Here is a 22142-nt window from a genome sequence, read left to right as displayed (position 1 = left end):
GCCCTGCCTCGCGCCCTCGCACTTGTCACCTTGACTGACTTACCGATTTGGGTTATCGACTGCGTCCGCCCATAGAAGCTGTGCTCTCCGGGAGTGGGGATCGTGCACAATGCTCCCGGCTATAGCCTCAGCGTCTTGATCTTGCCTGGCGTGGAGAAGCTGTTTAATAAATATTTGTTGCATGAATGATTATGTCCACAAAAGTAATACTTATGAAAACGAGGTTGTGATTTTGAAAGCGGGAAAGTATAAAGGTACAAACTGTGACACGCGCAGTGACCACGGCAATGTGGTGTCAGGCCCTCTGGAGGCTGCAGCATTGGAGAGAATTGGATTCGAATCCTGACCCCACCGTTTCTGAGTCATGGGACCTTGGTGAAGTGCACTTAACCTCTCGGTTTCACCCTCTGTGAAACAGGTATAATAATGCCTCCCTCATGGTGTTGTGAAAATTCCACCACGAAATAATCTCGCGAACACCTGCCACATAGTAGGTGCTCTGGGAACACTGAATCCCTTTCTTCTCCTGAGGAAGCACAGCTAGCCCGTGGATGAGAACTGAGCGGAAGCAAGCACAAGTGGAAATAGTTAAACAGAGTGCTTAAGCATATTTATAAACATTTTCTTTCTGTTTTCGTTTCCTCCCTGTGCCTGGGTCTATGTAAGGAGCAGTAGGTGGGAGCAAGTTTCCTCCAGTTAATCTCCGGGTTCTGGCTTCACCTCTGACACTCACAAGATACGTGACATTAAGCAAGTCCTAACTTCCCTGGGCCTGTTTCCTTATCTATAAGACGAAGTGGTTGAATTTAGTAACTTTTAGTCCTCTCGAGGCTTTAAATTCCATAGTTCAAATAGGCAGGCCATTCCACCTGGCTTTGCGCACTTCAGCCCAGCCTTGCTCAAACGTGAGGGCCAGATGTTTCTAATCTTTGGCATAAAAGACTCTATTCTTTGGCTTTCAGAGGCCAAAAGAAACTGGAAAGTTTAGGAAAAAGTTCTACGCAGATGAGATTTCCTTCTCTCCGACTCCTAAGCGGCCGCGTTCATACTGTTCAAACTTAAGAAAACAAGAAAAGCAAAGCAGGCAAATACATACCTTTGGGTCTGAATCAACTATGTGAAGCTTTAAGTCATGAAGGAAAGCGTACGTGTGGTTTTTTTTGTTTTTTGGGTTTTTGTTTTGTTTTGTTTTTAAAGCAACAACCAAAAAGGAGACGTCAGCAGTTCTCAATTTGTAACTGTAACCTTGTCCCCAAGAGGCTGTGAGCCAAGGGAGGGGGCTCGGCTGGAGACTCCCTGCTCTGGAAAGCTAGTGGTTTGGTTTTCTTTGGGTTGCCCCCCTGAGGCAGAGGAGAGGAGGATGTTTGGGTTTGCAGGCCACCGGCCACTGTCAGCAAGTTTGCAGCCCTGGCCTCACTTCCCTGAAGCTGGGGGGGTGGGGTGGTCAGCTGCCCTGGCCTCCCTCCAGTGAGCGAGCCACAGCGGATTCAAATACCCCATCAGCTGCAAGGCTCTGGCTTTACCCACTTGAAAACGGACAATCTCATCTGGGAACGGTCAGTTCAAAAATGACAGAACTGCCCAAAGTCAACAGAGGGAACAACCACAACAGAAACATTCTCTGCAATATTTCCTTGTAATTACCGGCCCGGCCCACCAGAGCTCTGGCCAGAGTCGCCATCCACTGTCGCTGGAGCCCCCACGCAGCCTTGTCTGAGTGAGCCCCCGCCTACCCAAGCAGCGCCTCCGGTGCTCCTGCCGCGCTAGGCCACTTGCCCCGACAGCAGGGAGAGTCCAGACTGCGGCGCATTTAGCAAATAGTCAACAAGAAGACCCCGTAGAGCTCATTTATTAGGATCCCTAAGAGATAAGGAACCTCAGCTCAAATGATGTGTCCAGATTCGCAGCGTGTAAGTGCGGGCAGAGCTGGCCTCCTTATTCTTCACCTGGCGCTCTTCCCAGATTCATACACCCAAAATAGCGAGGGTAACTTTAAAGTTCTCTTTCTCCACCTTTTCTTTCCAACCAGATCCTACTTTGTTGACCTTCAAGGCTGTGTAGAAAAGCATAGTTTGAATTTAGACTTGAGGACAATGACTACATCTTACATGATGTGTAAGGGTACCTTGTGCGTACCTCAGGGTTCACGTTACCTAGTTGTCCACCCCCGGGCAGCACTGGGAGGTCAGCAGGGAGCGCAGTGGGTAGAGTAGGGGCTTAGTTTCCACACCTGCAAAATGGGAACGATCATAGCATCTACTTCATCACGTTGTCATGAGGAGTTCATGAGATGATTCATGTACTGCACAATGAAAAACCCAACACATGTTAGCAGTTGTTAATATCCTAGAGGGCATTTTTCAAAAAGATTTCATTTATTTATTTGAGAGCAAGAGTGAGCATGGGTTGGGTGGGGGAGGGAGAGGCGGAGGGAGAAGCAGACTCCCCACTGAGCAGGGATCCCAAAGCAGGGCTTGATCACAGGACCCGTGAGCTGAAGGCAGATGCTTAACAGACTGAGCCACTAAGGCACCCTATCCTAGAAGGCATTTATTATTCCACTTTACAGATGAGAAAATTGAGGCTCAGAGAAGCTGAGGGACTGTAGTCATACCTTTGGTTAGCAAGAGAGCCAGGATTCAGTGTCCTGCCTCCACATCCATGGCACTTGCTGCTCTGCTGTTGATTGTGTAGACAGTCAAAGGTAGTTCTGGGCCATGTGTCAGACGTGTCTGTCCCTAACATAATGGGATGGCATGTTTCCCAGCCTGAGGTGCTGGGAAATGGATGCTTCAGAGGGGACAGAGGCCCCCATTCGCAGCCTTTTTATCAAGCAGTCTTTGCACAAACACCAGCCAAGGAACTGAAGCCCGGATTGATGCGTGGCCCAAGCTGGGCTCAGGATCTAGGTCAGGAGCCCTTGAATATTCTCAGCTTTCTTTTCTTTTTGCAATGCTTCCACAATCCTCTAAGAATACTCTGCTCACTCTGATGTGACAGGCCTCTTCACACTTTTTTGTGGTATAGTATTTTGGGGTATCCATCTGATTCCCCTATTGGAACCATGCTCAAGGGGGTGCCAAAGGTGATATACTGAGGTGTGGGAAGACAATATGTGAACACTTGTTTTTATTATTCTTTAAGATACTAAGAAAATTAAGCTTTACCAATATTTAAAAATCAGTACAGTAGAGCTTATGTAACTTATAATAAATATGCAGTTGTTGGGTATGTGATTTTTTTTTTTTTTTGGCTTGAGTGGCATGATGAAAAGAGTTTGGAGCAACTGTTCTAGAAAGTAAGCTTCTACAGAGCAAGAAATGTATCTAGTTCTGATTTGTAGCTCACCCTTGTCCTCATTATCTAGCATTAAATGACCATTCCCCAAATAAATGATTGGCACCTACATGAACTTGTCTTTTTTTGTTTCTTCTCCTTTTGTCATCCATCTAATACTATGTCTTATTCAATATTTTCCCGAGACATCAGCAAGTAATAAAGCCAGGTTTGAGAAGTAATACAAATTGCCATGAGAAGATTGGGAAGTGCAAAACTGGCAGTCCCAGAAAAGAGTTAATGGAATATTCAGCCACAAAAAAGAATGCAATCTTGCCATTTGCAACAGCATGGATGGAGCTAGAGAGGGTAATGCTAAATGAAATACGTCAGTCAGAGAACGACCAATACCGTATGATTTCATTCATATGTGGAATTTAAGAAACAAAACAGATGAACAAAGGGAAAAAAAAAGAGACCAACTGAAAAACAGACTCTCTTAACTATAGAGAACAATCGATGGTTAGCAGAGGGAGGTGGGGGGATGGGTGAACTAGGTGAAGGGAATTAAGAGCACACTTATCACAATGAGCACTGATACAGTGAACTGTTGAATCACTATATTGCCCCTAAAACTAAAATAACACTGTATGTTAACTCTACCGGAATTAAAATTAAAGAAGAATTAAAGGAGGTTAGAAAGGCATGCAGAAGGCAAGAGTAAAACCTCACGGCAGAGCTCATAGGCAGCAAGTCAGGCATGGAGCACCAGCCGTGCTGTCTGAGAAATCGAGTGTGATCTGAACATCTGAGTGTTTACAAAGAGAACACTGCCCTCCCTCTTCCTCTTAAAGTTGCAGAAAGCAACACAATGCGATGGGCACGGGTCTTAGAGAAGTACCAGCTCTATTACTCTCCTGGCTTGGCGATCTTGGGTGAAGCCTCTAACCACCTGCTTTGCCCCCGCCCCCAGAACTATTTCAGTTCTTGATCCACAAATGAGGTTGGACTAGATGACTTTGGAGTTCCCGTCATGCTTTGAAGCAGCCCCGAATATAGACGACGTTGGTAGGTTTCTGTGCTGGAGGTTCAAGCAGCAGGGATGGGCATCTGGACTCGGGGTGTCCCGTCCCAGCAGCGTTACCCTTCACGCCCTTGTTCTGCAGCATAACTCGAGAAGGCGTTTCTGGCTCGCTGCTAAACCTGGGGTCTCCGGTCCTCCTGCAGCACCTGTGAACCACCCGATATCCCTTCATAAATTCATCTTCTGCTTAAATTAATTGGAGTTTGTTTTTGTGGCTTGCAACCCAAACCCCTGACCAGTACATCCATTGTTTTTCTAAAACATACACTTGATTGAAAAAGATCAAGTAAAAAACAATATTTAAGACAGAAACAACAACATCTCCTTCCCTTTCTTGGCCTCTTACTGTGCCACTTTCCTTCTTGAGAGGTAGTCAAAGTAGCTAGTTTCTTATATATTCCTCCAGAGATAGTCTCTGTGTATGTAAACCTGTCAATGTCTGTAAGAAAAAATACTTTATGGGGCGCCTGGGTGGCTCAGTCAGTGAAGTGTCTGCCTTCGGCTCAGGTCATTATCCCAGGGTCCTGAGATCGAGCCCCGCAATGGGCTCCCTGCTTGGCAGGGAGCCTGCTTCTCCCTTTCTTTTCCTCTCATGCTCTCCCTGGCTATCTCTCTCTCTCTCAAATAAAGAAGTAAAATCTTAAAAAAAAAATACTTTCTAAAAACCACCATGCAGACCAGTGGGGTCATTCTATGCACACAGTTCCTTATTCTGCTTTTAAACTTAATCTATGTTGGAGACTATTCCATAAATATAAAGGAGTCTCGTTCTTTTGAATGGCTGCTTAGTATTTCACTGAATGAAGATTCCATAATCTATGTAGCCAGTCTTCTGTGAACATTTGCATTGCTTAGGCTTTTTATGACTACCAATAAGGCTGTAATGAATATCCTTGTAAATATGCCTTTGATATGTCTTAATGCCCAGTGCAAGCATACACATAAGACAAATTTCTGGTAGTGAAGTTGCTGGGCCAGAGGGTATAACTTTGAAACTTTGGACAGATAGTATCCAACTGTACTACAAAGAGGCTGCACCAACTTTTAATCCTACTAAAAATGTCTTAGTCTCCCTGTTTTCCATATCCTTACTTCATCAGTGTGTATTATAAGATTTTTATAATGTTGTCATTCTGGTAGGTGAAAAATGGTTTCTCGTTTTAAGATTTTATTTATTTATTTGCCAGAGAGAGAGTGAGAGAGCACAAGCAGGGGGAGCAGCAGAGGGAGAGAGAGAAGCAGGATCCCCACTGAGCAGGGAGCCCAATGCGGGGCTCCATCCCAGGACCCTGGGATCGTGACCTGAGCTGAAGGCAGATGCTTAACCGACTGAGCCACCCAGGTGCTCCTGGTTTCTCATTTAATTTTTTTAAGATTTTATTTATTTATTTGAGAGAGAGAGCACACAAGCAGGGGGAGAAGTAGATAGAAAGGGAGAAGCAGACTTTTCCCCTGAGAAGGGAGCCTGATGCGGGGCTTGATCCTAGCACCCTGGGATCATGATCTGAGCTGAAGGCAGACGCTTAACTGACTGAGCCACCCAGGCACACGTGGTTTCTCATTTTAATGTTGATTCATTAAACCATGAGTGGGGTGGAGCATTTTCATATACTTAAAAGGTACTTGTAGGGGCGCCTGGGTGGCTCAGTTATTAAGCGTCTGCCTTTGGCTCAGGTCATGATCCCAGCATCCTGGGACTGAGCCCCGCATCAGGCTCCCTGCTCTGCTGGGAGCCTGCTTCTTCCTCTCCCACTCCCCCTGCTTGTGTTCCTTCTCTCGCTGGCTGTCTCTCTGTCAAATACATAAATAAAATCTTTAAAAAAAAGGTACTTGTAAATACCTGTGTATTCTATAGATTTCCTTTGTCTATTGTTCTCAATTGGATTTCAATCTGTTTTTAATTCTTTTGTAAGAACTCCAGATTTTAAGAAACTGTACCTTTTTCATATTTGTTGAAAAGATTTTTTCCCGATTTGTTTTTGGTTTTCTGACATTATTTCATGATTTTGTTTTGGGCCTTGCAGAAATTTTTAATTTTCACAGAGTCAAATTTGTCCATATTTTTGCTTGTAGCTTCTGAACGTGCTTAGAATGGCTTTTGGTGGGAAGCTTTGCATGGTCTCAACCCCGAAGATGCTGATTTAGAAGAATAACACTTGCCCCTTCCAGGTAAAGAGAACAGATTAGACACACACATTGTGCTCCACTCCCTCCTAGAACGTAACCCAAAGTTAAGTAATATATTCACATGGTTCTAAAACCAAAAAAATGTAAAAAGTCTCAGAGGAAAAAAGTTTCCCTCATCCACATCTCCCACTGGCCTGGGTCCCACTGTCTTCCTGTCCATTGTAAGCTTTTCACTAGTTTGTTACGGGTGCCTCTGGGATTTCTTTTCTTTTCTTTTTTCTTTTCTTTTCTTTTTTCTTTTCTTTTCTTTTCTTTCTTTTGCTTTGCTTTTCTTTGGTTTTCTTTGCTTTTCTTCTCTTCTTTCTTTCTTTCTTTCTTTCCTTCTTTCTTTCTTTCTTTGACAGAAAGCAAGAGAGAGAGAGAGAGCATAAGCAGGGGGAGCAGCAGAGGGAGAGGGAGAAGCAGGCTTCTCACTGAGCAGGGAGCCCCATGTGAGCCCAATCCCAGGACCCCAGGACCCCGGGATCATGACCTGAGCAGAAGACAGATGCATAACCTACTGAGCCACCCAGGTGCCCCAGTCTCCAGAATTACTTCATGCATACATAAGCAAACAAGAATTTAAGTAAATGGATTTTTTTAAAGGCTAAACCTACAAGGACAAAGAGAATATGAAAAGGGTAACAGCAGGATAATTTTAAAACCTGGAATGTAGATGAATGTGTGGTAACTGAACCAAGAGACCCAAGTAAGGTGAATTCTAAGCCAGTGGAAGAGAAAGCTAATGTCACTTGCTTTATACTTCAGAATTCTCTACACGCTCAGCAATTTGTGGCACCAAGAACTTTGGTATTTTGTGAATAAAGCTGTGGATAAAAAGAGTAAGATGAGTTGAAAGTTCAAGAAGCAAAGAGGTTCCCCCAACCCTCCCTTTCCCCTTGCATCTCTCAAGTGGACTGACCCTTCCCCACAGTGGTCAAAAAACGGAGATTTTCTCATTCTTTGGGACAGTAAGATAGAAGGAGGACCAGGCACAGTTGTGAGAAGGATAATATACTGAAGAAAAAAAGAGATTACTTACAGACCCCCTGCCTTCTTCCTTTACATAGATTGTAACCCCGACACCCAGCCTGGAGATTTTCTGAGAACCCGACACACTGGAGAGAAATTCTCTAAAGATCATTTGGAAGTGGCATCATCTCTGAGAGAAAAAGAAAGCAAAAAATTATCAGTATCCTGAGAGAGATGAGACAGGATAGTTTATTTTTTAAAAATAGTTTTTATATTTATATGTATTTCTATATGCCATTTTAAATTTAATTTTATTTGCTTAAATTTTATTTTTTTATTTAAAAAATTTTTTATTTGAATTCAATTTAGTTAACATGTAGTGTATTATTAGTTTCAGGGATAGAACTTAGTGATTCATCAGTTGCATACAACACCCAATGCTCATTTCATCAAGTGCCCTCCTTAATGCCCATCACCCAGTCACCCCATCCTCCCACCTACTTCCCCTCCAGCAACCCTCAGTTTGTGCTCTAGAGTTGAGTCTCTTATGGTTTGTCTCCCTCTCTGTTTTTATCTTATTTTCTTTTTCCTTCCCTTCCCCTATGTTCCTCTGTTTTGTTTCTTAAATTCCACATAGGAGTGAATGTATGGAATTTGTCTTTCTCTGACTGACCTATTTCACTTAGCATGATGCTATCTAGTTCCATCCACATCATTGGAAATGGCATGATTTCCTTCTTTTTGATGGCTGAGTAATATTCCAGTGTGTGTGTGTGTGTGTGTGTGTGTGTGTGTGTGTGTGTGTGTATCACATCTTCTTTATCCGTAGGATACAAAAATAATGATTTGGAGGGGAACCTGCACACCAATGTTTATAGCAGCAATGTCCACAATAGCCCAAATATGGAAAGACCCCAGATGTCCATTGACAGTTGGATGAATTAAGTGCTATTTTTTAAAAGGAACAGAGAACAAAAAAAATCTTAGAAATTTAAATACGATCCCAGAAAAAAAGAACTCACCAGAGGATGTGAAAAGTAGAAAGTACAGCAAAAAGATACGACATGGAAGATAGAAGACATAAGAGCAAAAGCAGTTTATTTGGGAGATGATCCAGGAAACACCTCTAGGACCGTGGGGAAGTGAAACAAGGAAGCTATTATATCCAAGAAGTTACTGTGAACACCCGGAACTTGATTCCTTGTGGAGACTCTCGGAGACCGGTGTGGAAATCATGGCTCAAAGTTATCCCCACTCAGGGCTGGGCAAGCTGAGGGATTTATTCTGCTAACCCTCATTGCTCATTGGTTAAGAGCTACTCCCTGGGAGAAGGGGGTTAATTATCCCTAATTCTTCATGAGCAAACCTTTGTTGTCCAGAAGAAGCCCTCAGACAAAGAGACATTTGTACTGGTAATTTTTTAAAAGATATTTATTTATTTATTTATTTGGCAGAGAGATTACAGGCAGGGGGAACAGCAGGCAGAGGAAGAGGGAGAAACAGGTTCCCTGCTGAGCAGAGAGCCCCATGTGGGCCTTGATTCCAGGGCCCTGGGATCATGACCTGAGCTGAAGGCAGATGTTCAACTGACTGAGCCACCCAGGCGCCCCTGTATTGGTAATTTAGACTGCACGGATGTGGCAGGTGCCAGGAGAATATGGGCAGGGCACTCGTGGTGTGTTATGTCTTCCCTGCTTTCTTTCTTAGGAAGCTACTGGAGGATGTGCTCCACCAAAACAATGGCGTGAATCAAGAAAGAGGAAGAGGTGGAATTCAGGAACCAGAATACTCAACATAAGAGATGAAGGGAATCCCCAGGATGTGGTGAAAGGGTGGAGTGGGGAACTACTAGTTATTAATATAGAACTACTCGATTCTGTCGACTTTGTGCATGTTTAGTTTTGATATAAATTAAAATCAGTAATTTGTCTTTTTTCTTCTGCTGCCTGAGAAAGGGAGGAAGTGAGACAGCGAATGTGGATCCTTCCTAGCTGATGAGAAGCTGAGAAGGTAACGTGAGACTTTTTTGTACCTTGGGTCCGTCAGTCCAGCAGGACCATTGTCTTTCCATCTCCCATTGAGGCAGGAAGAAGAATTCTGAGCAACTGGGAAATTAAGACTTAAAATATTGAAAAGAGCTGTTGGTGCCAAACTGACCTGAAATCTGGGGCTGCCCTGGAGGGTTCTGACCCAAGGAAGCAATCCAAGGTAAATGCAAAGAAAGGATTCTATCAAATTAAAAACCAAAACCAGGATTACATTAAGGGGACCATGAATTGCACTAAAGTGTTATTGGGATCAATTCTTAATTGTCTGGATATGAATTTCCTGAAATTTTACTTTAAATGCCTATTGCCTTGAAATCCAGAATTTAAAAATATGTCTATTTTAATGTATATTTTTAATTTTAAAAAACCACAGAAATGCTGTGTGCAGAGTTTTTGACTAATCATATCTCTGACTGAAATTGCACTGTTTTAGGTCTGTGGCCCTATAAAGACACCAGAGTCTACCACTTTCCGATCGCAGGCAAGACAGCCGCAGGAATGAGGCCTCCTGAAAGCTGACTTAGTCCTACTTTCTCTTCCTGTCTTGGAGGTCTGTCCAGTGGATCCCTCTCCTCAGCTGAGAAAAATGCTCAAAAATGCCCCCATCTAAAAGAAAAATAAACAAAGCCATTCTCCAGAAACACGAGAGTCAGAGCTGGAATTTGAAAACACATTTCTCTGAGTCTGTGTGGGACTTCTTAATGACCATACCGCAGTGCTTCCTAGCTGACAGATCTTGTACACTCACCTTCCCGAACTTCCCTCACACTCGTTCCCTCTTGTCTGCATCTCTGTGGCTCTCCCAGGCAGGATGAGGGTATGGGCGGGGAGCTGGGCCTGGAGGGTCTGGGAGGTCCTGGCAGCTTTCCTTTTCTAACACCTGTTTCTGGGAAGTACTTAGAAAACCCGTGAGGTAGGCAAACCATGATGATGGTCCATGTTCTCACAGCTCTCCTGCCCTTTCTATATGTTCTTTCCATTTCCTGCCTTCCCCCCGTGGCTTTGGGTTGCTCCCCAAGGTGATGTGCCACCCAGGCCTTCCACCCAACCCACATATGCCCTGGGCAACTTCCAGTCCCCTTCCGTGACAAAAATGCACCTGTCCCAGAAAATGATCACAATAGAATGGTGAGTGGAAAAAAAATAGAGATGAAATATTGTGTAAATAGTTGTTATGGGTTGAATTGTGTTCTCCCCACCCCAACTGATATGTTGGAGTCCTAACCCCCAGTTCCCTGGAACGCCAACTTATTTAGAAATCGCGTCATTGTAATTGTAATTATTCAAGTGAAGATGTGGTCATGGTGGAGTAGGGTGGGTCCCTAACCCAATACAACTGTTGTCCTTATAAAAATACTGTCATGTGGAGAGCCAGGCAGACAGAAGAGCAGGTGAAGGTGAAGGCAGAGAAGAAGCCAAGGAACAGGAAAGATGGCCAGAAACCCCCCGCCCCCGATGCTAGGGGAGGAGCCTGGAACACAGTCTCCCTCATAGCCCTGGGGAGAACCAATCCAGCAGACGCCTTGGTCTCAGACTTCTAGCCTCCAGAACCGGAGAGAATTGAGTTCTGTTGTTTAAGCCACTCAGTTTCTGGTACATTAGTGTGTTGTGGCGCCCTAGCAAACTAATAAAAGTAGTATCATCCCAATTTTGTAAAACAAAACAAACCCCATATATGTCATGGATTATTCTCTCTCTCTCTTTCACACACACACACACACACACACACACACACACACACACAGTGAAAGGAAGTATATAAAGAAGTGAACAGGGACGCCTGGGTGGCTCAGATGGTTGGGCATCTGCCTTTGGCTCAGGTCATAATCTCCAGGTCTGGGGGTCAAGTCTCACATCTGGCTCCCAGCTCAGTGGGGAGCCTGCTTCTCCCTCTGCCTCTCCCCTTGCTTGTGCTCTCTCTGTCACTCAGATAAATAAATCTTAAAAAAGAAAAAAACAGAAGTGAACAGTGGCTCCGAGGGGAGGGTGGGTGATGGGTAATTTTGCTTTGTACTTTTCTCTGCACCTTTGGGTTTTTCGTCAGTTCCCTTACGTCCCTGCAATATTCTATATGAGTACATGCACACATCTCTGGGCTTCAGTTTCCTCATCTGTAATTGGAGAATAGCCATACCAATCGTCCAGCGTTGTCATGAGGCATGAGGTGCCCGATGTGCCTGGCTGCTGGTCAGTTGGTGTGGTTTAAAATGGGGATAGAGAGCAGCTCCAAAGAAGTAAAGCAGGGCATAATAGCTGTGTTCTCCTACCTCTCATTAGGGGATAGCTCCGTTCTCACAAGAAGGCTTCACCCTGGCTGCTAAGCAGGGCATGTGGGCGCCACTTGCCATTGGCCTCTGTGTGAGGCAGGGGTGGATGTGGAGAGTGAGCCGGCGCAGGGGAGCTGGCTGGACACCTGGGGCTCTGTGTGAGGCAGGGGTGGATGCGGAGAGTGAGCTGGCTGGACACCTGGGGTTTGGGAGAGTCTGAGAAGGAAAGCAAGAGAGGTTGGAAGGTGGACTGGGGAAAGATTGGTTACATGAGGACAGCTTAATCTGTTTGGGGTAACATTTCTTAGTTCGGTGTAGGGGGGTCTGATGGGGCAATTGAAAAGGAAAGAAGAAGCATGAGAAAGTAGGAAACACAGCTAGGAAGCCAAACAATTCCCTCCAGCAGGAATAAAGAATGCCCTGCCTCCTCATTTCTTCTCTGAAAACTCTCCGGGAATGGAATGGGTAATGTAACTTACTTATTATAACTTTCCACAGCGCATGGGAAAATGTTCCTTCCCGAGGAGCAGTGCTCCCCAAACACCCCTCTTTCTGGGCATATCTGTGATAAGGTGCTCTTTTCTGGAGACTGTCTAGGCAGGTGCTACCAAAGCATTTAGCCTTGCCTCTGACTTAACAGGGGGGTTGTCTTGAATCTTGAATCCGGCCATTTGTGACTTCAAATTAATCCTTCGTCTCCAAAAATTCTGGGCTGCTTTGCTTCTTTGTGGTCAGCGATGCCTTCTCTATCCCCATTTTAAACCTCAGCAACTTGGGGAAGAGTTGTGTCCCCACAAATGATATTCCTAATCCATTTGTTTATGGGAGGTCATGGATGGCTTTTGGCTCTCCCCTTGCCAAAGTCTACACGTTTCTTTCATTTCATATCTGCTAGTTATGTAGCAACATTTAATATAATATTAAATAGTGAAAAGAAGAGAATGCAAGAATTGCATGTAAATTATGATTCTGGCCATGTAAAAACAAACAAAAAATACACATACACCCATACAAAGAAAATAGCATATGGAAGTAAAAAACCCTGAATAATTAATAAATTAATAATGGTTATGTTACGAGTACCAGGATTTTGGATTTTTTTTCTTATTCTCTATTTCCCTAAACATTTTCATGAAATGGAAAAATACTTTTATAATTAAGAACCAGACTTACAAAGATAAGGTAAGAGGCAAATGAGTATCAAAGTTGGACAAAATAAGTAAAACAAGTCATCTAGTTGTAGATAAGGTTTTCTGGAAGTAAATATACATAGCTCTTAGCCCAACGTGTGTTAACTGATGGAGAAATATGACCACAGAATGCTCATGGAAGACATTTAACCACGTGTCACCCTTGTCTACTCTGGGAATGACCCAAAGGAAGAACAGCATGAGACTTCAAACCTTTTGGGCATTCGAGGGGACCTGGGGAGGGGAGGCTAAGACTCCAGGCACATTAGAGGTTTGGAAGCTGTAGGGAGACTGTAGACTTTACAAAACGTGGGGGTTTCCAGGAAGGGCTTCAAGCATGACATAGTGAGGCTCTGATATTGTTTATTTTTAGAAGTCCTGTTGAGAGGAGTATCTTTCACCTCTCAGCAGATTAACTGTGCTCCTTGGAACCATGGACATCTTTCTGCTGTAGCAGCAGTAGGATCAAAGCACGTGTTTAGAAAGAGAAGTGAAAAACACCAGATGTGAGCAAAACCACAAGGGGAATTTCAGACAGGCAGTATGCACCGGATTACCCAATTTGGAATGTGGCCCAGGTCCCGGGACAGGCAGCCCCTCTAAGGATCAGGCTGGGGAGACAGAGGTTATTGATCCTGATTTAAGCCAAATGCCGCTAACTTGACCTGTGACCTTGCTCAAGCCAATGACTTCCTCCAAACCACTTTCACCGTCTGTAAACTGGAAGGAGTGGCTCATTTCCTCTCAGGAATTGCTAATGGAAACCATGCTAAAAACTAGAGGTAAGAATGAGGCATGATCTTGAGGACTGACGGTGAATTACATAGGAGTACATAAATACCACACCATATACACACTTAGATGTGTAGATACAAGTATTTTGTGGGAAGGATACATGTAAAAAAAAACCCAAATAAACATAGGATTAAAGATTGTGTCACATCAATTCACAGACTAAATAATTGGAGGGGTTGTGACAGGATATATATTTTTCCCTCACCCATAGCTCTTTAGGTCTCCTGGGGTCACCCCAGATCTAGACTAAAGCATACTACCTAGTACAGAGTGCTGAATAACTGTTAGTATAGGATAGAGCTGAAGCTTCAAATGCCAGCTTTTCTTTTTTAGGATTTAACTTATTTATTTGAGAGAGAGGGAGAGAGCATGAGATGGGGCAGGGTCGGAGGGAGAAGCAGACTCCCCGCTGAGTGGGGAGCCTGATGCAGACTCGATCCTGGGACTTCACTCTGGGATCATGACCTGAGCTGAAGGCAGCTGCTTAACTGACTGAGCCACACAGGCGCCCACATTCCAGATTTCTTTACCACTTAGTTGTGTGTAGCCTTGGGTAAGTTACTCCATAGTTTTTATCTTGGTTTCCTTACATGTAAAGTGGATATAATACTAATATCTACCTCAAAGACTTGTTGTGAAGACTAAATAAAGTAAAACATCTAAAGAGCTTAGAAGAGTGCTGAGTGGGTCATGTTTGCTCTTATTATGTCTCCAAACCTTCAGAATGGACATAAAAGCTCTCTGCATTTCTTCATTTTGTCTCAGTTTTCTCATCCAAATGTTTCCCGCATTGTTGTTCCATTCAAGAATATTTCCTGTCTGTCCTGTTCATCTACGTAGTTCACTGCTCCCACTGGGCTTTAAAGCAGCCTTACTCACCCCCCGCAAAAGCCATTAATTCATTCCTATTCCTGCCAGCTTTGAGTCGATCTCTAAGTTGACCCCCCTGCCAGAAACCTATGAAGCATCACTAAGTCCTCTGTTCTGCCCCTCTTGGGCTTTATATAACCAGATGCTCTCTTAAACAGGGGAGGGGCCCCACTAAAGATTAAAAAGCATGTTTCACTCCTCTTTAACAGACATAGTTGTCAGCCATGGCAGTCACAGTGTAGAACAGGGAATCCCCTTGGAATCACTGAGCATGGCCATCTTCAGGAGTCATGGGTATAGTGAACCCCTCGACCCTTTGGTGAGTTGTCCCTGGAGAGGAAGAGGAATGCGGTACTGGGTCCAGGAAGGCAGAAGCTGGAATTCATCTTAGTGCTCATATACTCGGGAAGTGGCTGCATATGAGAACAGGGAAAAAGAAAAAATAACCTGACTAGTGAGGGTTATGCTATTTTGGGTCATTGGAAGATGATGGGGCAACTGCTGAGCAGAGTGTTGTGTGGGGGAGTCACCTTTGCTAAAGTGCAAATGCGAATGGACTCTACTTTGGCATGCAGGACCCAGCCACCATAGCCCCTCCCTGGACAACTCTGTCACAGCTCTAGCGTCATTCCTTCCCGCGAGTGTCCTTGCCTCTGGTCACTACCAAGTTTGATTATGTGGTCGCTGTTATTGTTCTTATCACTCTCAACTTCAGATCACTTAGCCTTTTTTTCATCCTTCCACCATATCATTCTCTAGGGTGTTTTTACTACATGATCATAGAGGTCCCTAAAGCTGATTCGATTCCAGAGAAATGTTTGAGCCCCTACTCCACAAGCCTAAATCCTAGGGAACACAAAGATGAGTATAACACGGTTACTGGTCTCAAGGAGCTGATATCATATGATTTAGGTGGCTTCGCTAACTAACATTTAATCCAGTGATGGCCTGGATTCCCCTAATTATCTTCCCTATTGGCCCATTCATTTATTTAACACATACTTATCGAGCACCAACAATGCACTAGGCACTGGGCTAGACTTAGGATGCAACAACAAATAAAATAAACATCATCCTTATCTTTAAAGAGCATAAGTACAATGTAAAAGGACCAGGCTTGATGATATACGTGTCTCACTACAAAAAGAAAAGGTAAGACATCGTGTTCCTGTCTCTCCTCCCATAGAGTGGGGTGCACACCACTGTACCCCCCTCTCCCAGCTGTTACACAGTGAGCTTGCAGTTGAAGCCTGTTAGGTTCTCATTTGAGTTGGACTTCAGGGGCACCTCAGTGGAACAGGAGGCGGAAGGACCAATCTCCACTACAATAATGAGTAGCTGGTTATTCCGTGCCCTGGGCTCCTTCCTCACCAATATTCTCATCGTCTCTCTTCTCATCAAGCAAGTACCTCTCATACTACTTCCTGAGTCTAGGTGGGTTAGAATCTTTCAAATATATAAAGTGAAATAACTTTGCTCTGTTGATGAACAGTCTTCAGTAACTGAAGGTAAAGTCAGTTATGCAAACATTAAGTTTCTAAGGAAGGATAAGTGAAGGGCCTCCAAGGAAATGTTTTTCTTATTGGAAGAGGCATGTAAGATGAAGGCAAGTATCAGATTTCTCCTGATGGCAATAAAACTACTTCTTAGAATGTCAGGAGGGCTAGCTAATGTAACGGTGACCAAATAAGGGATGTAGTGGATCTCCTCAGGGCCTCTGACTCCTCAGAATAAGACCCCATGGAATGACTCACTGTAACAAACTCAGGCAACTATTGATTAACTGTGCTTACAGACGAGCATAATATTAGAATAAAAAGGAGCATTACAGACTGCATTGGATTACTAGTCCAAGCGTAAATAAAGTTCGGAGTCAGATGGTCCTAGGTGCAAATTTCAGCTCAGATTCCTCTTTGCCACCTGAGCCTGGGGCAATTCATTTAGCTTTTAGCTTTCCTGTCCCTTTATTTTCTCAATTGCATAACACAGATAAAAATTCCTATCAAGTAGAGTTTTTTTTTAAAGGACTAAATAAAGTGACATAATTGAAGGCCCTTGGCACAGAGTAGGCACTCTGTAAATGCTCCTTTCTTCTTTTTGTATTACAGATTAAAAACCAAAGGCTGAAACACTGACCCAAGGTGCCTGAGGGCCCAAGACTGACCAGTGTCCTACCTGGACGAAAGCCCCTGGCTTCCTGACTTCTCATCCAGCTGGCTTTCGATTGTTTTCATAGTGGGAGTTGAGCAAAGATCATTGAAAACACATTTATCTCTGCTTTTCTAAAGCTCAAGGGGGATAAAATTTTTAAAAAGTAGGCAGAGTGGCAGGTGTAAAAAGCAGACTGACTGCTGAGTTTGCATTGCTTGAACGCACGCCCCACATGGTGGAGGGAGCGGCAGGCCATAGCCAGCGTGGGATTGAAGACTGTGTCACATTAATCCACAAAGTAAGTAATCCACATGTCCCCAAGGGAGGGGGGAGTGACAGGGTGTCATTTTTTTCCTTCACCCACATAACCCTTTGGGTCTCCTTCAGGCCATCCTAGATCTAGACTAGTTTTCAGAAGGTCCTATGTAAACCTTTTCCCTAGGGTTCTGAGCTTGCTAATGTGTGGATTTGGCAAACAAGTGCAAATCAAAGTAGTTATGCATGAAAAATCATTTGTAACCTGCCAATTATGTCAGTGTGAGACAGGCGATCCACGCGCCGGAATGGAAAGGACCTGGGACAGGGATAGGATGCCCGGCTCCTCTGGCACTACCACTCACTACCTAGGGGGACCCAGAAGAGGAAGCTAACTTCTCTAGGCATGTGTGCTGGCACCTGTAAAATACCATCAAGTATTGGTTGCAAATCAATGACCACATTTCATTTTCCTTTATCCTTGTAATAACGCCACGAGGTAACTAGTTAGTACTCTCTCCGTATCAGAGGTGAACAAAGAGAGGCATAGAGGTATTGCGATTTGCCCAGGGACATTCAGCTAGTGAGTGGCAGAATCTGATAGAGTTGGATATTGAACCCAGACTGTGCTCTTAACCTCCAAGACAGGCTGCCTCTATTGGGAATGGGAAAGTGGATAGTAAAGCTCAAAGCACTTTCATGAAGTTTAACCAACTGTTTATTACAATCATTTACAGGGGACATAATCCCTAGGCGGTGCCTCTATTCAAGTCATTTTCAGATCATTGACTTTCTTATTCATTGCTTCTCATCTGATCTGAGAGCATCAAACCACAGTTATCCTCTTTCACCTCATTTGTTTTGGTGTCAGGTCCCCTCCCACACTGGCTGCACTGAGGGGAGCCAGAGCCGCTTCTTGCCAAGTGGGGGAGTGTAAGTGTAGGAAGCCACTCTCACACACTCATAAGCATGTACACAAACACCCACACACATAAACACACACACAGGCGCGCACAAGTACCTATTCATGTGCGTTTGTTAGACACATCCACAGTTTTGGACACTGACAGTTTAAGAATCCGTCATTCTGAAGCCAGTGCATACAGCGGGAATAAATAATTTCCCAGAGTTGAGGTTTGGAGTAGAGAAAATGCCGTGATAAAGTGATAGAAAGTGGAGACACATGTACTAAGGAGAATACCAAGACTCAGACTCACTGGCTTCAGCTCCAACCCTGAATTCTGCAATAAGCTTATGAATTTCTCCCAGCGCATTCAGGCTCCTGAAAGACCCTCACTCTTGGTGGGCGGTAAGTCCGACACAATGTCAGTGCCTCTTCATGAACTGATCCTGAGCTTTCACTCAGGGGTCTGTGTATGCGTGCCAGGCAGTGGTGGTGGTCAGACTGTAAACTTGGGAGAGTCAGGGTCACTTCTATGGAAGTCTCCCTTCAGCGGTTTGCATTACATGCACTTAGCAGTTTCGCGATGACACCACTGCATTCTGGCCACTGCATTTGTTTGGTTTGCTCAGGAGACAGATACAAATGAATGTATTTATTTATTTATTTATTTATTACATGTGCACTTATTGAACACCGTGGTGATACTATTTCATTTTTACATTAACCCTTAATGGTTACAGAGCACATTCATGATGGGGATCGCACTCAGACTTCCCAAGAATCCTTTGCAATAAAAATATTACCTACTTCATGGTGTTTGTGAGGATTAAATGCAACCGACTGCAAAAAGCACTTAGTACTGGGGGCTGGCACAGAGAAAACATTATTAAATGTTACGATTAGCATCACTACAGACATGATTAAGTATCACTGGCCCATATTACCAATGAGGAACCACAGCTCAGGGAAGCTAAGTCACTTGCTCAGGATAAGTAGGTAGAGTCAAGTGGTCAAATTCAGTTAAAAATAGAAATCTCCACGCTCTAAGACCATTTTAGGAAATTATCGGTTGAGATTGCGATCATGGAAGGAAGAAAGCAGAGCCTCAAAGAGCTTACACGACAGGTTTTATGGTTGGTGAGTAGGCAGAAGTGTTTAGGGACAAAACACTGCATAAGGGGGGGGGAGGTCCAAGTCACAGACCACAAGCGGCTGTACGATTCATTTTTGCTTCCCCAGATGCTGTGTTCTCTCAGAGCCCTCACATATGCCGTCCTCCTTCCCGCTGTCTTTCCCCTCTTCTCAACCCTTCACCTGAACAATGCTCATGCGTCCAGGCTCAACCCAAACATGGCTTCAAGGAGGCTTTCTTGAGCCTGGTCTGGGTTTGTACCTACTGATACAGGCGCCCACAGCCCCCTGACTTCTTTGAGGAATACTTGTCTAATATCCAGAATGTAAGCAAAGAGAAGTCATCCCCTTTGTCTTTCATGGTGGCGCATGTATCCTCAGGATCTTTGTGGTCTGGCCCGTCTGTTAAATGCAGAGCAGGTGCTGGCCAATATTAAGATGCAGCAGCCGACTAAGAAAAAAAGAGAAGACATGAACGTGAACGTAAAATGCTTCTCCATCTTGCCACAGAATCACTCTGAGTGGCGTTCTTGGGAGGAGCCAGGAAATGCAGAGCAGACAAGTGGAAGGAATTAAGAAAGACTCCAACACACATGAAAGGCATGGAGAAGCCAATCAATGTGAAGAGTAACAATCGCAGGGGTTCATGCTAGAGAGGCCAGGGCTGGGCCCAGCCTTCTGCAGACCGAGGAAAGGGGGCTGAGAAGGAGCCCTTTCTCCCAAACTGCCTCACATGCCGCCTTTACAAAGCTCTCAGGAACTTACAGACATAGGGACTCCAGGAATAAGCCCGCGAGGGCCACAGGGAGGGAAGGAGGGTTTCCACCCGGTGGATGTACTTCCGACTCTCCGTGCTGACAGTGAAAAGCGGCAGTGGTGGGACTTTTGGCAGGAAGCGTCCTAATCAGGCCGGGAGGTAGAGCCCGCCGGGTACCCCGGGCCCCGGCTTCTGTCCTCTGTGGGCACTCTCCGGGCGGTGTTCGGGTGACCTCCCGCGCCTCCTCCTGGGTGAGGGCAGCGCCCAGGTAGGACGTGGGGGCCCAGCGTCAGCAAGGCCCGTGTTGCTTACATTCCCACCCCGCAGCCCTGGGAAGCCCCGAGTTCCCACACTCAGGGAGGCAGGAAGGTCGCTGCGGACACCTCATCTGTCTGGGTCGCTGACTACCGGCAGATAAGCAGCAGCTGCCGCATCCAGGTTGGGGTCACCGCCCAGACCGCCCGCACCAGAACCAGGCGGGAGAAGCCCTCCTGCGCGCCCCCCCGCACGGGGCCTGCGGGGCCGTGTGGCTCCCGCAGAGCTGCTGGCCAAGCTGCTGGACACAGCCACGGACAGACGAGGTCTCACACGTGCTGATGCACAGCACAGCTCTGCCCAGAGCGGCGGCTCCGCTGACGTTGGGGAACGCGGTCTAGCTCTACGATGCTCTGCTGCGTAGGTTTTCTCACATCTCTCTGACCACCACCCGTGAAGAACGCAGAGCAGGTGTTTTTGTGTCCATTTTGCAGATGAGTCAACAGCCTCAGGATGTTCGACAGACTTGCCCAAGTTCTCACAGCTAGTCAGTGGTAAAGGCCGTTTTCCCACCTCCTGTTCAGTGGGCTTTCTGTTACTCCTCGCAAACACAACAAGCCAGGCAGACAGGTTCCGAGTTTTATCCCTGAAAGAGAGCTCTTCCTTCCAGGTTTAACCTGGCTTTAATCCGTCTTCCACTCAGGCAGGGGTGTAGGGAGAAGCACTTTGGTCTTGGGACTTTTGAATCTTGTTTCCTCTTCCTTGCCAGCCATGTGCCTCGGAGCTGTGTGATTTTGAACTGTGATTTTCCCCTGAATATTCGCTTCCATATGCATAAAGTGGCGATAACGTCATCTAAGTTGCAGAGCTGAGAATAACAGTAAAGACCAGCTGACTGCTTTCTATACCCTAGGCTCAGTTCTAAGCACCTTATGTGCATTGACTTACTGAATTCTCAACGACCCTACGTTATTTCATATATGCTATGTTATTTCATTTTATAGATAAAGACTCAACGGCAGAGAAGTAAAGAAACCGAGCCCAGGTCACACAGCAAACAATTAGCAGAACCAGGATTCCAACCCAGGCTGTAAGACACCAGAGCCAGGTGCCTAATCTCCATGTTAGACCGACTATGCCGATTGTATTTACCATCCACAGTAGGTACTGTTGTGAGGAATTAGGGCAGGACTGGCTTGATTTATAAGCAAAACATAGTGCTAATCAACCACCTGAACTAATTAGTTAAATCAAAAGGCCTGTCCACTCAAAAATCTCTTCAGTTTACTCTGCCGTGGTTTCTAACTTCCCACCACTAGAGTCTCCCTTTACGGCAGGAAGACACCTCAGGGATGTCTTGGCAATGTTGGGAGACATTTTTGGTTGTCATAACTGTGGCAGCACTACTGGCATCGAATGTGTAAGGCGAGGGATGCGCCTGAACACCCTACATGGCACAGGGCGGTCCCTACAACAAAGAATGATCTGTTCTAAAAGGCTCAGCTTTAGAAACTGCTTTACTATTGACTAAAGTAGTCTTGAAGGACCCTGTTAATACACACACTTGTCACATAGAATGGCAAAGTAATGCCCTGTTTAACATCTATTAATCTGTTAACACAGTTCAGTATATGCAATCATTGGTTATTACCTATTGTTATTGTTACTCTTTTTGTTGCCAGGCAAAGCAGATGTGCCCTAGAAATGGTCAGGCTGATTTGGGGCTTGTGGTAGAGTTAGAAAATTGAAGCTGTTTTTCTGTCAAGCAATGTCACCGACCTCCAGATTGCTGACATTTCTTCCAATATGTTGAAGTAGGTCATAAATAAGCTCACAGCCATGCCATTTCCTTTCAGCATGCAACTCTATTAATTCCTGATATCTCTCGGTTCAGTCAGCTCCTGCTTTGACCCCCATCCCCCCCATTATGTAAGTATCAAAAAAAAATTTTTTTTTTAGATCTAATTTTCTTGGCCTCTTCTGGAAACTCCTTTCACTACTGACATCTTCAAAATGGCAAC

The 22142-nt window shown here is 44.9% G+C and overlaps 1 protein-coding gene across 8 annotated transcripts in view; it reads right to left on the bottom strand.

Moving 5' to 3' along the window:
- The window catches only part of LOC123802716 (uncharacterized), a 389246-nt gene that overhangs the window by 5087 nt on the left and 362017 nt on the right, over positions 1–22142 (bottom strand). For 2 of the 8 annotated variants that reach the window (XR_015726421.1, XR_015726420.1), the window contains 2 exons: positions 7569–7688; positions 44–2230 (listed from right to left, as the gene is read on the bottom strand). Coding sequence is in view for 1 of the 8 variants with exons in the window: in XM_087866334.1 (XP_087722460.1) it covers positions 7683–7688 (6 nt within the window). In the remaining 7 variants the exon portion in view is untranslated. Of the gene's footprint in view, positions 1–43; positions 2231–7191; positions 7354–7568; positions 7689–17920; positions 20990–22142 lie in introns of those variants that run through there. The other 6 variants (XM_087866329.1, XM_087866334.1, XM_087866330.1 and 3 more) reach the window with 5 other exon arrangements.

The sequence above is a fragment of the Ursus americanus genome, chromosome 12 (genome assembly GCF_024610735.1).
Source record: "Ursus americanus isolate L20-20 chromosome 12, mUrsAme1.1.p, whole genome shotgun sequence".
NCBI lineage: Eukaryota > Metazoa > Chordata > Mammalia > Carnivora > Ursidae > Ursus > Ursus americanus.
Note: the sequence above shows the minus strand (reverse complement) of the source record. Positions and strands in the feature narration are given on the sequence as shown.